Source organism: Apium graveolens, chromosome 3, assembly GCF_009905375.1.
Source record: "Apium graveolens cultivar Ventura chromosome 3, ASM990537v1, whole genome shotgun sequence".
NCBI lineage: Eukaryota > Viridiplantae > Streptophyta > Magnoliopsida > Apiales > Apiaceae > Apium > Apium graveolens.
The window spans coordinates 271,255,963-271,272,955 of NC_133649.1; the positions used below are offsets into that span (position 1 = coordinate 271,255,963).

The 16,993-nt window shown below is 36.4% G+C and overlaps 1 protein-coding gene across 1 annotated transcript; it reads left to right on the forward strand.

Annotated features, from left to right (window-relative positions):
- Nucleotides 1-3,439: 3,439 nt before the first annotated feature.
- Nucleotides 3,440-4,024, forward strand: LOC141715013 (uncharacterized). The gene has a single exon (XM_074518501.1). The coding sequence runs from the start codon at nt 3,440-3,442 to the stop codon at nt 4,022-4,024; it is 585 nt and encodes a 194-aa protein (XP_074374602.1).
- Nucleotides 4,025-16,993: the final 12,969 nt, after the last annotated feature.

Consider the following 16,993-nt stretch of genomic DNA (forward strand, 5'->3'; position numbering starts at 1 on the left):
ATATATATATATATATATAAAAATATATAAATATATATATAATATACTCGGGAATATCGACTCCCGGTTTTAGAAAATGTTCACCTTTGGGTCCCCTATCCTAAGGGTATGCGCAACTACGGCTTATCTCTAGCATAGGTATTATGCAACTATAAGCATTGAAATCAACAGATAGATAACCAGATTACGAAACAGACATTCATATATATACCATATCAGCATGCTTCAATATATCACAAAATTTGCTAATTAACCAACATGCATCTATCACAAGATAATGCATATACATATATACATCACAACAACAGTATAACGGGTAGAAAACTTGCCTGAGTGCTCCCGGATAGACTTAAGCTTAGAGTGGGTCCGATAACCTATGAACAACAACATAAGTCGGAATTAAACCCCGGTCGCTTAAGAAACTAGCATTTAACCAATTGAACCCTAACGTTTGCTTTTGCGCTTAACGATTCACTTACGTCGCTCGAGTACCCTCGGCTCCACCATTTTTAATAAATTAACCAGTGAGAATTTTAAAGCGATTCTTTCGCGAGTACCTTACCAACTGCCTAATCCACTTAATCTAATTGTTTCATACCAAATTAGTCATTTAAAGTCCTTAACCAAGGTTTCAAAGTAAGGCGAGGGGTAATGGTTCGGTCGCCAAACGCCGTTACTTAAAACGGTCGTTTCTCCTAAACCGTACATCGGATTCAAACGAACCACATATCAAAACGAAGCTCGTAACATGAACTATCTAATCATGGCAATGGTAAAAACCTAACAGTGAGTTCTCGGGTCCTGATGTTAAGAACAAAATAGTCTAAAGTAAATCGGACATTATGACGGCTATGTTTACGCGATTACCAAAGTTTATACCACTTCAATCAATGCAAAATTCAACCCACAATCAACATTACACCCAAAATCCCTCCAAACCTCACCACATCAGTCCATCACTTCATGTTTTATCCAACTTATTCAATCACAACAAAAGCTACTAATCAAACTAAGGTTCATTAAGTAATAACCAAGATTCGACCATCAAAATCTCTACAAACTCAACCAAACTTTAAATAAACAAGCATCATGCTTCTCATATACTATATCAATCATAACCATTCCTAATTACTCAAAACTAAAGCTAGCGTTTGGATTTTATACCTTCTTGAAGCTTCTTAACACAACACAAGAGCTTTGAATGCCTAAAAGAACCTTGATCCTTGCTTGTATAACCTTAAACTTTCATAAAAATTCAAGAAAACTAAAGTTATTTTTTGAAAGTTACTATTCACCATCTTCTTCCTTGAATTATTGGAAGAGATTGTGAAGGAAATTGAAGCTTAGATTCATGGAATAGCTATATCTATGTATAAGGAACCTTGGATAATTACCTCATGATTTAACAATGCTTGGATCTTGGATTTTGATTTTTTTCTCCTTGAAAATGAAGGAAAGTCGAGAGCCTGATGTTCTTGAAAGTGAAAGTCAACTTGTGTTTTGTGTTTTTGGTTTGTTTTGTCTTGGTTGCTTTATTTTTGTTGTTAATTAACCTTTTACTATGGTAAAATTTGTGTGGCTTGAAATCAACCAACAATACCTTATTTGGTCATGCTTATATCATCCACTTATGTCATCTTCCCACACTTATCTTCTTCTTGTTTGTGTGATGACATCATCATCATTAACCTCTTTGATTAACTCCTAATTACTTGGCTAATGATCGTTGATCTGTTATACGGTTCGCTTAACTTTCGTTCTCGTTTATCATTTGAGGGATCATACTCGGGATCTTATTACTTGGGTTCCTTAACCTTTCTCAATACATTATATTCCTTTTTATGATCCCCTTTTATAATCCTTGAATTTAAATCCCTTTTATCCTTTTACCTTATACTCAATTCTTTCGGTATCCGGTGGATTTTCGGTAAAAATCAAAGTGTTCAAATTTGGATTCTGACGATCTTTACATACACTTATATCCCATATAAAGTACTACTAAGATCTCAGAATATCAATAGAAGAACCCCTACATAGTGTGGCATGAAAAGTTTTCTTATTCAGCATAATCAGCAAAATCACTATTCATAAGGGTTTCAAAAAAATTCCGAAAATTGGGGTTATTATAAAGGAAAATGCAGCAAATTGTACCCCAAATCTTTCTCAGGTGTTACATCAATGGATCAGAATGGTTATGCTTTGTACCGGAGGTGTGACACAGGGAGAACAATCGAATGCAACAAAATAAAGCTAGATAACAGGTGCCAGATTTCTTGCTAAGCTTCATAGCCGTCTGACTTACCGCAAAATAAAGCTTTTATTTTTCGTAAGCACATATTACTTACCACACATCACCTTGCAGGCACGTTGTACCTTACAATCGTGGGTTACTCGTCAAGTACCAGGCACACATCAATATAGAGCGTTGCAATCGATCGCAGCCAATCAAATATTTGTTCAAGTATATTGGAAAAGGTCCCGACATAGTGACTGTAGTCATGGAAAGGGCTGGCAATTGCGTAGACCGCTCAGCCAACAATACTTTCGCTGTAAAAAGAAAACAGAAAGATGAGGTTAAAAATTACCTTTCTTGTAGATATGTATCGGCGGCTGAGGCTTCATGGCGCATATTTGAGTTCCCGGTACATTTTAGGGAGCCCTTTGTGCAGCGCCTGTACTTTCATTTAGAGGATGAACATGAAGTGCGCTTTCATGACAATGATTCTCTTCCGGAAGTTATGGACAGGGCGAGATGAAACAGGCCGTGACTTAACATTTGTACAATATCCTACAATATACCGCTGGGATAGTGGTGGGAAGTTTTGGGCTTTTCGGCGACAAAATGTAAGTGTCGTGGGATGCCTGGTATATGCTCACCCTGCAAGTGGTGAGCGCTTTTATATGAGGATGCTGTTCAATCTTGTTGTTGGCGCAAGAAGCTTTAAAGACATCCGTAATGTTAACGGTATCGTCTACACTACCTATAAGGAGGCTTGCTTCCAAAGAGGGTTGCTTGATAGTGACAAAGAATGGCATATTGCCCTGCAAGATGCATCAAACTACGCTACTGCACCGCAACTCCGTGATTTATTTGTCACGATGCTTAGTTTTTGTGAAGTCAGCAATCCCGCAGAACTTTGGGAGAAAAATTAGGCTACCTTGGCCGATGACATGGAATATATAAAACGAAAATTGTTAGGTCTCCCCCACACTCATAATCAGCGATTCCGACAAGCAGGTACTGGCATTAGAGGCAATTAGTGATTTACTAAAATAACATGGTAAATCATTGGGTGACTTTCCTGAGCTACCAAAACTCAGCTCTAGCTCCACACATAAGTTCAGGAACCAGCTCCTACTTGAGGAGATGTTAAATGACTGTCACCAACTACAGGTCCAAGCGAAACACCATATTCGCAACCTAAACCATATATAAAGGATGGTATTTGATCAAGTCATGCATTCTGTGGATTCGGGTGCTGGTGGTTTATATTTTATGTATGGACATGGCGGTATTGGCAAGACTTTCCTATGGTCAACTATTATCTCAAAAGTCATGAGCAAAGGTCAAATAGTGTTGGCAGTTGCATCATCGGGTATAGCATCGTTGCTTATTGAGGGTGGTAGGACCGCTCATTCTCGATTTAGAATTCCCATTGATATAAACGAATCAAGCACTTATGAAATAAAGAAAGGAACCCACCTCGCTGAACTAATATGTAAAACGCATCTTGTTGTTTGGGATGAGGCTCCCCTGAACCATCGCCACATTTTCGAGGCCGTTGATCGAACTTTTCGTGATGTGCGCCAGGCCATCGAGCCAAATTCCCATACATTACCTTTTGAAGGATTAAAAGTGCTACTAGGTGGTGACTTTAGACAGATCTTTCCAGTTGTTACAGGGGAGGCCCGTGAAGCTATAGTAGGCGCAAGCATAAGCAAATATTATATATGGCGAGAATGTATCATTTTTCAGCTTTTGCAAAATATGCGTATAGAATTAGATGTCCCCCGGTTACCGTAGATGGGAAACCAGGATTGGGTGTTAAGCATTGGTAATGGTTTGGCTCCAGTTTTTGCGCTTGATGATGACGTTGATCCATCCTGGGTTCAAATCCCAAAAGAGGTACATCATCCCCCAGTCACTGCCAATAATATATTTACACTACTAACTCCTTAGGCATTATTCAACAACATAGGTATTAATATGTATAGAATGATCATGTATAGGGACATACTCATTAGTGAGGGCTGATCTATTTAAAGTCAGGGAACATTTCTACCAGCAAGGATATAAAATTTTAAGTTTATATGATTTAAAGGTATTAGTCTGAGATAGTTAATTTCTTCACCTTTGGTGATATTGTAGGTCCATGTCACCTACTCTGGGGACCCAATCATAGCGATTGTTGATGAAATATACCATGACCTGCCCCACAATCACAGAAATACAAACTACCTACGGGAACGAGCAATATTAACACCCCTTAATGAGTATGTGGAAAATATCAATCGTGAGATTTTAAGCCATTTTCCAGGTGTTGCACATGTTTATAAAAGTTGTGACTCCATCTGTAAAGGCTCCGGAACTTCTGATGAAACACTCTATCCCCCATAATATCTTAACACACTCAGGTTCAGCGGTATGCCCAACCATGAAATAGAGGTCAAAGTAGGTGTTCCTATAATATTGCTTCGGAATCTGAACCCAAAGAAAGGCCTGTGTAATGGTATGCATCTTATTGTGACTCAGTGCTGCCCATTCCTTATTAAAGGCCTGATTATAACTGGAAACAAGATTGGTGAAAGAGTATACATACCGAGGATAAACATGACCCCTGCAGATAAGACGATTCCTTTCAAAATGAAAAGAAAACAGTTCCCTATTGCTATGTGTTATGCGATGACAATAAATAAAAGTCAGGGCCAAACTGTAAAAAATATGGGTTTATATTTTCCAAACCCAGTTTTCATCCATGGGCAACTATATGTAGCTGTATCAAGAGTGACGTCTCCGGCTGGCTTAAGAATAGTGTGTTCCAATGAAGATAGTCCCACTGTTGGGTATACCAAAAATATTGTGTATCGTGAAATCTTTAATGACATACACTGCTAGAAAATATATAGGCATTATGTTGTCATTTCTGATTGCATGTCTTTGTACACAGTTTTGATGGTTAGCATCTATAGCCCTGGCTATGAGCAGCCACTCTATGAGAGGGGACAATCAATATGTATGAAGTACACAACACTTAAAAGTAAAATAGAGAACATAATAGATAAAAGCTCAAATGTAAGAATGTTAAAAAACCCTACTTCAGTGGGCGAGGCATCAATGTGATTGATTCTAGATCAAAGCCAACTTGTCTCAGGACCATTGAGTTCACTGAATTCTGGTCCTGTAGGGACTTTATCGGGGTCTATGATGGACATGGAGGCCCAAAGACATCAGGATTCGTAAATGAAAAAATGATTCCCAATCTTAAGAGTATGTTTTCCAGCACCTATAGTACATTTTTGGATTTGTTAATATTCTTCAGAGTTTCCTGAAGAATCTTTCATTCTGTTCATGTATAGGCAAGCAAACGAAAGAGGTGTTTATTTTTCAATTAATATGTCAGTGTTGAGTGGTTAAGTATTGAGAAGAAACAAACAAAAGTATAAATAAATATTAGTTGATCTTATTGTAAAAAACAAAAATACCCAATATATTTAAGATTCTATGTTGGCATGACTGTCAACTTAATCAGAACTGGATCTCTCCTCTGTGGCATACAAGCATGCATCTGGTATTTGCGTGACTACCACCATTACATTGTGGTTACAAGCTCACTGGAAGGGCACTGACTAATCTAGCAATTCATATACTGTATATTATAGTTGTAGTTCTAGGATTGACTGTAGGCCCTAACTAAGAAGTTTTTCAAAAAGCTTTGAAACATTTTAAAACATTTTCCTTAACTGATACTGACTTATTCTAACAATAGTAGTACATATTTCTTTCAGAATTAGTCTCTAAACACCAAGAGGTGTCTGCAAGTGTAGTTAAGAAGGCTTTTATGGCTACAGAAATGAAATTCCTCTCTGGCGTGCAAGATCAATGGCGCACCAAACCACAACTTGCAGCAGTTGGGACATGTTATTTGGTTGGAATACTTTGTGATGGACTTCTACATGTTGGTAATGCTAAAGTCTCTAGAGTGGTTCTGGGGAGGGTGGATAAATCAGTTAACAGAGTCACAACAATGCAATTATCAAGATACCACAATGTCAGCATTGCATCTGAAAGAGACGAGGTTCATTGTGACGGCCTCAACCCCGGGGTCAGGAGTTGACGTCATCAACAACAATAATAACAATCATATTTTAATCTAAATCATTAATAATACATAACTACGACCCCTTTACCAAGACCTTTTCCAGGTTTAAGTATGATTTAGGTTACAACTAACACGAACCGACTTACAGCAATCGTCCTGACGCAGTTAACTTAACACAGTAACTCAACAGACCACCCTTGGTCCAGCACAACCAGCTCAGAGGAGTCTGACACGAAGGGAACTGGAACCCTGCCCTGACTACCACGCGAGAATCTCCTAGGCATCTGCAATACATGTAAAATATTCTGCAAGGGTGAGCAATTGCTTGCTCAGCAGCACCACTATATGAATAACAAGCAAGATAGTTTAAAGTAAAATAGTTATAGGAACAGAATTCATAACTCGTTAGAAACATGTAAAACATGTATAAACTGGATATCAAAACTAGCATGCTCTGTAAAACAAAATCAACAGTCGTGTGCTGTGCCTAAAAACCATAGTTAAATTTTAGCATGCTATTTCCATTTTCAAACCTTCTGTTCCATTACGGGAATCATAAAACCATCTGTCCCGTTACGGGGACCCAAAATCATTTGTTCCGTTACGGGAACCATAAAACTTGTCCCATCGCAGGACCTATAAAATTTGTTCCTCTCCGGGAACCTCAAAATCACTTTGATTTGTTAAACAATTTCAAAACTGAATCAATCAAATCTATTGGACGTTAACGGGTGAAGATAGTTGATCAGTCTACCCTCACTGGACAGCGACTAGCGGCCGTCCAGAAATAGAATGTGTTCCGGAACTTGGGAAAAGACTAGCTAGGTCTTTCCCCCAGTGCTGGACTAATCGATTAAACAGAATGCACAACCCAGTTAGCCACTTACGCAACCTCATGCTGGGCCGTTACCGAATAACGGGCCTCTTACGCAACTCCAATAGATTAATCGAATTCCTTTTTTGCCTTTTTCCAAAGTTCCACGACATAGGTGGATCAAAACATTCTCTTTATCCAGTTTCCAAAATCACTATCACCTATCTCTTTTTATATTTTCAAAACCAATTATATCACAGCATATTATTCAAATCTATTTTCATTTAAATCACATTTAGAGATAGGTGTTTCAGAAGTTACTTTTCCCCAAAACATAATTTTAACAACATTTTCAAATACGGGGGATACGTAACTTAAAACGTTTATGTTCCATTACGAAAGTACAACATTTAGTTATTCACATATATTGAACCATAAAAGAATGGTCAGGGGTACTTGCCTTGCAGAGCTTTACCACAACTACCGATCGACCTTGGACTAACTTGAACACTCGGCTTTATCGCCTACTATCAGACTATCCTGGATCCGACTTCAACGTTCAGGTCCTTCGCTTGGAATCTTGCTATGCTTGTCGACTGATCACTAGGTTATCTCTAGTTCGACTTCACTTCTGGAGTCCTTCAAATAGAACCTACAGAGCCGAAATACCCTATGTTAGACGTCTAGGTATGCTTGACATATCCTCGACACCAATTCTACCCAACGATATTCAAGCCCGACTCATAATTATATACATTACTACAATACAATAACACATCCAACAATCAGGGTTCACGTTCTCGAGACTTGGTTCGGTGTTCATTTTCAGAAAATACATATACTCGTCATTTTACGAAATTAGGGTTACTGGATTTTGACAAAATATTCACCACAACATACAATCAGGTTCCGTACAAAATATATATATACTTATTTATACTCGTTTGACGTTCCGATAATTACAAGGTATGTCCCGAATTTCTGAATTTAATTTCCAAAAATTCGGGTAGCACCTCCATTGTTTATCGGCCTACCCGTCGAACAACTCGACATCAAATCACAACAACAAACCCACAATTAATCCAAATACAAGTCCCAACCTCCGATTCTACCCCATCATAACAATCAAAATTCCACACATTCCCAAGTTTCAACTTAATTACAATTATTAATTATTATTCGTATTTTATATTTGTTTATTTTAAAATATTAGGACTCAGATAACGATCATCACGGTCCACCGTCCGCTCGTAATGAGTCATCGCGGTACGGCGGTAAAATTCTCAGGGTACCCGATAATTTGGATTCCAACCAAAAATTCCGCCGATTAGTATATAAATTAATCTCGCACGAAACCATTTATTTCACGAATATTTAATCAATAATTTCTGCAAAAAGAGTAAAAATTTGTTTTCATCAGAAATTTCAGAGAAGTAAAAGAATAATAATTTATAAAAGAACACTAGCACACGCGAACCACCAACACAGCAAGCAACCGGAAAACGCCGTACACGGCCGAGAAGAAGAAAGGCCAGAACCAGAAGCACATACACAGACTTCCCTCGCACACCACACATATATATACAATTGAACATACATATTGCAAACATATATATATATATATATATACTGCAAAATATACACACAATTAACACCACCAGCGGCTACTCACCGGAGCAACTCACGGCGGCGGCGGTGAACAAAAAGGCAGCCGAGAAAGGAGATAAACAGGGAGGAGAAGAAAGAAAACGGGAAGAGAAGAAGAGAGATCGAAAGTGATTAAGAGACAGAGAGAGAGTAGATGAGAGTGAGAGATTCAACTGTAAAAATTTTAATTCATGAATAAATTTGAGAATTACTCTGGTGGCTACACGTATAACTGGAAGAGATAAGTGTCAATTCTTTCTTATAAGAATTTGACACGTGTCTAGGTAATATCCGGGAACCCGATTTCAGTACTCAAATAATACATTTTTAAAGAATAAGCTGCGGCTATATTAAACCGAAAATTTTCCAAACAAATTTTAAAATTTCTTGAATATCCTGAAATTGATAAAATATAAATTTCATAATGTTTTGGATAAATTCTGAAACACAATGTATTCCTGCATTTAACAATTAACGAACCGGGCTGCACTTAAAATAAATTCAGAAAATTACGAAAATAGTCTATAAATGTCACAAATATCCCGAAGTTTATAAAAACATAAGTTTCGAAATTTTTAAAATAATTTTCAAGGTGCATTTTGTACCCGCTTTTTAACAAATAACGAAACAACGCGCGGGTGAAACTAACTCCGAAAATTTCCAAAATAATTTTAAAATTCTCAGAATGATACGAACTTAATAAAATATAAGTTTCATGATTTTTGAAGACTTCCATAATTAAATATGGATTTTACAATTAAACATACTCATAAAATCATTTAAAAAAGTGAATAATTAATGAAATATTGATTTCTCAATTTTATAAAGTCCCAAAAATAATTATTGAAATTATAAAGTCATGAAAATAATTTTAGAGACAATCCAAGTATTTATGGAAATAAAACTGCAATAACATCATTTTAACAATGATACAAAATCATACAATTCAATAATTAATCACGCAATTTAATTCCATACACTAGTAATCACATACACATAGTAACAGAGTAATAACCCAATGACTGAACCCACACAATTATTTTATTTAATTATTTATTCCATAATTACACATTTAATAATAATAAAAATATACGGGTCGTTATATTCATTCGTTAAATCCAGATGGTTCAGATATTAAGGTTAGGATTAAGTGGGTTTTGTGATGTTTTCATCTTTCATTTTGCTTCTTTTCTTTTCTCTTCTGTAGAAATTAAATGGATGTTACTCAATCATACTTTTTTGGCTCCAGTTTTTGGTGGTTTGTTTGACACTTAAATTAGTTTTTGCATATAAACAAATTAAAGCAAGACAAATTTAAATATAGTTAGCTAGATTTGTTGGGCATAGCAAAGTAAAAATAATTAGTTTACTATTGTGTCACGCTAAAATTTATTATCTGATAAAATTAATTATCTATTATAGTTACATTTATGAATTTCAACAAATCTAAATCTTTCAATGAGTATTATTTTTTTTTAACAAAAACTAAAATTTCACTAAATTATACACATGTATATTTAAAATAGTTATTAAATTGTAATATCAAAAATTTCTAATTCAATAAAATTTAAAACTTAAATTTTTCATTTTAAATTAAATTCAAATTTATATATATTTGAATCTTGAAATAAAAACTTTTATCGAAAATAAAACAGTTTATTAACATTAACAGGATGTAGTAAAATTTGGATAATTTACATAATTATTAAAGACTATTTATCACCACAGTTACAAGAGTCCTTTCACATACACATAAATGCTCAGCTTCTAACCTGTATAAGCGCTCAGGTTTTGAAAAGTTGAGTACCAGACACCATATATCCAGTTCAAAACTTTTAAATCACCCATACATTGTTGCACTGCGTACCAATAAATTAAAGGCAAACGCCTGCTCTGTCAAAAATGGATATCACTAGCCCTCAGCGTAGCGCTAGTCAACTGTGGAAGCCAGCATACCAAGATCTTGGAAGCCTGAATTTTGGTTTACACTGCAGCAGAATCCCTGTTCGTGTCCTTGCACAATGGGATAGTTGCTCATCCAGGACCTATTATGAAATGATGATAAATTACATTATGCTTGATGCACAGGTGTGTTTATCTTGCATTCTCTGTCAAAGCATATATATAGAAATAATACAACTTATTACATTTCTAGGTAACTACATGCTACAAGTGCTAACTGTGTTCCTCTTGTAACTTTGGAGCCTCTAAAATGATAAAAAAAATTACACTTCTTTTTAGTGTTGTGTCCAACACCCCCTTCTTGTCAGATTCATAATTAGCCTGTGCTGCTCTCATATGCCAATATGCTAAATTGTGGCCTTTGGTGATCCACTCACTCTCCTTTGCAGGACATAAAATTCTGGGCCGTTGCAGCCTTCACAGAGCGAGGACAAATTCAACAGCGTTTATGTGTTGGCTTACTTTATCATATATCCTATTTCAGGATAGCGCCGGCCACTACAACGAGCAGGCCCATTGATACGGATAGGATAATCATTCTCACCAAAAAAACAAATATATCCAATTTACACCAAGCGTGTGGAATTAGTCGCTTCAAATACGACTTCTGCTTCCAGCAAATAATTGCTTCACGAATTGGAGAAGCGTCAAAGTTAAGTGGTAATAGTACTTATGCTTATAGTCACTGATAAAAACATTTCACATGCCATACTCGTCCAATAAATGTTTATAGAATAATTATGTTACCAGTTGACATAATATCCTTTCTGCTACAGATGTCTGTGGTGTAATTAAAACTACAGGGAACATTCAGTCCTGCACTAATAGAATTGAGCAATTAAACATTAGTTTAATCACGCGCAGGTACAGATAACACCTTTTGACATAATGTGTATGGTTATTTTAGAAAATTCAAAAAAATAATATGCATTGACAGGACATCTATTTTCCTATATAGCTTGGCAGAGATCCAGGTACGTTTGTGGGGTGTCAAAACAACATTGTTCGAGATGAACTTCAGGGATTATCGGCAAAAAAACACTTCTTAATCATTACTGACCTATCATCTAAGCAGAGAGAAGGTATGTAAAACACTTCACCAACAAAGGTGTATGGATCCCAAACTAACAGTTTAAATGTCGTTGCTCCTATCTTAATAACACCCGTTCATGTGACAGGAACCTTATATTTATCATCAACTCAAGCAACAACTATATCCTTTAATCCCAAATATGCAGAAGCACGCAATCTTGGAAAGCTCATTGGCCAAGAGCATGGAGAATTCATATGCCCCATACCTTGTGAAACCTATCTTGGAAAATTGCTACTCCCAAACCAGGATCCTACTACCTTCACATTGGCCAAAATCTTAACGAGCTCATTATGGGTCCATCAAAGAGTAAACAATAACATAACTTGCTCTTCCTATCCATTAATGTCATTTCTTTTCCCATTTACTGCCTACTTCTTAATACTCATTCAAACAAGATATGTATATGTTAAAGGGAAATAGACTACATAACATTAGCTTCCTACGTATATGCTCAGTGCATCACCCTTCATGTTAAAAATGTTTTTTTAAACAATTTATAAATACAAAACATGCAGTCATGTTGCACGGTCACAATCGTCAATGTCGTTCTGTTTGAACAGAGACCAACTATCTTCTGCAAATATTGTGAACACAATATCGAGATGGATGTGCACAACTATTACTGTGAAAAGTTGTGGCCGAAACTACATAACCCATGTCAAGAGGTGAGCACACTAACCATAACCACACTCAGTATTAGCCCTCGCAGCATAATGAACCTATAATTTGCTTTTCATCTTGGGTATACCGATGTTTGTCAAAGAGCAATATTGTACTGCTATGTTGATTATCCGTGGTCGAGAATTAAAACAATTAACGGGTTTTCACATTAACGACTACCTCGCATATTACGCCAATGTCAGTATCATGTCAAAATTTGCAGGCATAATTTCATTACATGATACTAACCTTTGCTCTTGCCGGCATATTTTTCAGGTTGCCGCCTATGGGACTCATTGCTGCATACGAAATATTATAGGGGCCAACTGTACTTTTGAATTGGAGTTGGCTCATGCTGCCTATTCCAATGGGATTGGTGACCTCCTTATAAAACGAGTCCTGCAGGTACAACCAGCTTAGGTCTTCTCAACCCCTGACGTAGACGGCAATGAGATGATAGCGCAAGTTTGCAACTGACACAACATAGTTGTGCTTTTCTTATATGTTGTGCTTTTCTTATATAATTACTCATTTCGTTAGTCAATGTATTTACGCAAAACGTTTATCTAAACTTATAACAATTTAAGGTTACACTGTTAGCACAACCTTTTGAAATTGTTACGCGGAAACACATTTTAAACAAAAAAAAAGTTTTCAGGCCCAAACAATATATGTGTTACTGAGTGTCAAACTTCCACAAAATCATCCAGACAACTTTACGTGAGAACAACATGATCCAAGCAGGACTAACACCCAGATAGTAAGTCATTGCACTCACAACAGCACCTACCTTTACGATAGGTTTCACTTATGCCTCAACATAGAAAACACAACATTCAATAAAAATATCACTTCAATGGAATATGAAATATAAACTATTCTAATAAGGAACATTAACAAAAAAAGTATGTGTCATTCATGTTACCAATATCTCCGCTAAAATCAGTAGGCGCTTTCAAAGATTATACACCGAAAAATCATACTTATTTCTTAGCCTTAAGGACCGGAAACAATATAGTAGAGCCATGATGAAATATAATTGCATTCTCTAAAGGCCCACACATGCTAGACCATCAATAACATAATATAACATAGATTTAAGGCCAGAAAAAAATTGTGCCATCCTAATTACATTTAGTCAAAAATGAGATTGTAGACTAATTTTTAAATATTACAAGGCAAACATTTATCTTACCAGTATAACCACTATCACAATAAAATATCATACCCCGAATTGGGTTCGTCAATGTATAGTCTAGAAATTAATTTTATGACTGCATATCTATCAAAAAATTAAACTACATTATTACACTAAATAAAAATTTACTATGATTTTAGCTATAGAGTAATCAAATAAAACTTACTACATATTAAATCCTAGAGGCACAAAATATAACTACCCATTTTCCTGCCATGACATTTTATAACAGAATTCATGCATAATTAAAAGGATAAATGAAACATAGCAAAATCATGGAAACTCAGAAGACTTAGAGTGTTTATGCCTTGTCACAAGCGGACACTGTAATTGTACAGCCGTTACATACTTCAACAAAAAAACTGAAGAACTTTACACATGCCACAAAAAATAGAGAAGAATCTATAAATATAACGCACATCAACACTTAATTACTAAGTTTGCATATATATATATACACCTATCAACTTCTTCCCCTGCTTCACTGTCGTTTAAAGAACATGGAACCAACAAAAACTCTGATATCTTCCCTAACATCCAAATCAAAAAATACGCTTCTCCATGTTCGCGTTACCCGTATTTGGGAATCGGTCAACATCAAGAAAAACACAATCTTCCAAACAAATAGTTGTCTTCATCGATGAAGAGGTAAGCTTGCAAATTTTTAAAAAACTTATTATCATTCTACTTCTTTTTTCTGAACAAACCACATATATTTTTAGGGGTCGCAAATTTCTGCAAAAATCTGGAACAATCAAAAGGATGAATACTTTCCTTTGCTGGCAGTGGGATTGGTTTACAATATATTTGAGTTTATCATTGTGGCTGGTGCAAAAGAATATAGGCCAGTAGATAGGGATTTGAGCCTCACCTTTTACTATAAAATAATGGTTAAACCTGTGGAGGATACAGAGGCTATCCCTAAATATAAGTTCGACCTCAAGAGCTTTGAATTTGTGCCACTACTGCTCTCGAAGGTGGAAAATTTCATTGGTAAGCTTCTCTGTAACCTACCTTAATTCATAATACCCTACATAGTTAATACCCTACATACTTATTGTTCCACATATTTTACTCTCCAGAGGTTATTGGCATGGTGGAAGCTAATGGTGGAAGCTATTGAAACTCCAGAGCTTACTTCTAACGGCTCACGCAAAACTAATGTCCGCCTTGTTGATGACAGGTTTAACATTCCAAACAAACCGCTGTGGTGCATAGTATAGTCTTTTGCAATATATTTTCTTTACCAGCCGTATGCAATTCGATAAAATAAGCTCACACCCTCTATTTTAAACCGAAAACAACGTAAAATAGATACATTTTCATACAGTCAGCAAAAAGTGTGATAACCCGTTTATAGTTAAAAATAATTCTCACATACATGATCCCAATTATGTTTCCTAGGTTTCGGCATTAATATAGAGTTTATTCGAGTCCAACCTTGTGACATATAATATGTTTAACACGGCGTTCACTGCAAGAAACACGTGACAAAATCCTGTTAGTTTTATACTATTATCTTCACATTAAAGGAATTAATATTTTAGCTGAACACTCCTAGCAAGTCAACCTACCATCGTATCTGCATTATGACGAAAATTGAGACAAGCAAGATGGATAAGATGCCCAAGTCTATGACACTGAACCATTCTTTTATGCGGTACGGATTAGAAATTACCTGCTTCTTTTTATATAACACTTGTTAAATCAGAGTTGGTAAATAAAAACTTTAGCATAGTTATGATTAAAATTGAAAATGCCTCGTCTGGAATTGCCCAAGAAAGGTCATACTAAAGACTTAAGAGGAGAATGATCGCTCATATATAATATATATATATCGTATATTGGCATACAACTTAGGTACACAATCCAAAAGAAAATGATACTCACATCATGAGTAGATTACTCAAGTTTGCACATCCAGTTGGGTAACTCTCATTTCACTGCAAATATTTATACAATTAGGTTAAGGCTGGAGAAACACTAAAAGTTCTGGCAAACCCTAAATATGCAATAGTGCAAGTAATAACTAATTTACTTAAATTATTGCTATGTGAGTGATTGGAAAATATTTTGCTGAGAATAGCCTATATTTTGATACTCATTTGGCCCATGTGCCGAACAGGGAGCAGAAAATGATCGTTACACTGTGGGAGGAGAAGGCCGCACAATTTCGGAGGTCTCTAGAAGCTGCAGATGGCAAAGCTGCTTTTGTAGTAATCACTGGCCTCCTTGCAAAAAAATACTCATCATGTTAGCTAAACTTACCCCAGGCCCCAGATTAGTTTACTGCAAAAGCATCCTAAAAATAATAGACTCTCTTCCACAGTTGTTCTCTCAAGTGGAGACGGGACTGCCACCTACTGCAACATTGACTATGCACCACTGAATGCCCTCAAGTCAACCATAATAGCATCTACTAGCCGTGCTGAGGAATCCCAGCCACCACCTACAACCCCGCGACTAATGCTCCCCACAACAAAGAACAAAAAGGAGATGACAATCCTCCAAATTTTAGAAACTCCCGCGCCTGCGGAGAGAGAGGTGCTAAACTAACCCCTAAATCATGCTTTAATAATTCAGTACACAATATTTACAACTAAAAGCTTGGTATACAGGCTATCTGGATGCTTTGCTAGGGAACAATAATAGATATTTCAAGGCATGATAGGTGGTACTACAACTGCTGCCCCAAGTGCCCTTGTGGGGTTCAGATCAATGGAGACATCCTCTGGTGCAGATTATGTGACAAAACCATAGAATCATACAGACAGGGGTAAGCAGTCCTGATACATTTTTTACATACACCAAATTCACATGCAAAGCAATAACACGGTAACCTAACACAACAACAAATACAGTTATAGGGTGAATGTGGGCGTTCAAGATCTCTCTGGAAAGACAACTTTAACCCTCTTCACCAAAGAAGTTGAACATCTGATTGGAGTGCCTATAGAGAAGCTCGTGGCCGAAATTGGAAAGGTATACTTCACCCCTCAAACTTTATGCATATTGCTTAAGAGCCACCAACAGAAAACTGAACAAATCATTCTGCATCAGGATAACCTCACTCCTGAGATACCTCTAGTACTTAATAACTTGGTCGGGAAAAAAATGCCTCTTTGAAGTCAAGATAACCAGCAAAAATACCCCTGGACATGAGTACTACACTGTCGCCAGACTCTTTGAAACTCAAGACACTAATGCCACTCCTGCTGGCACTCACTTGCCCACCAGCTCAACCTGAGGCCACATCAAGCACTGCCAATCTCCAAAGGAGGAAGAAACAGAGAATTTCC

Excerpts from the sequence above, each read along its gene's own strand:
- LOC141715013 (XM_074518501.1), top strand. The coding sequence starts at position 3,440 with ATGGTATTTGATCAAGTCATGCATTCTGTGGATTCGGGTGCTGGTGGT.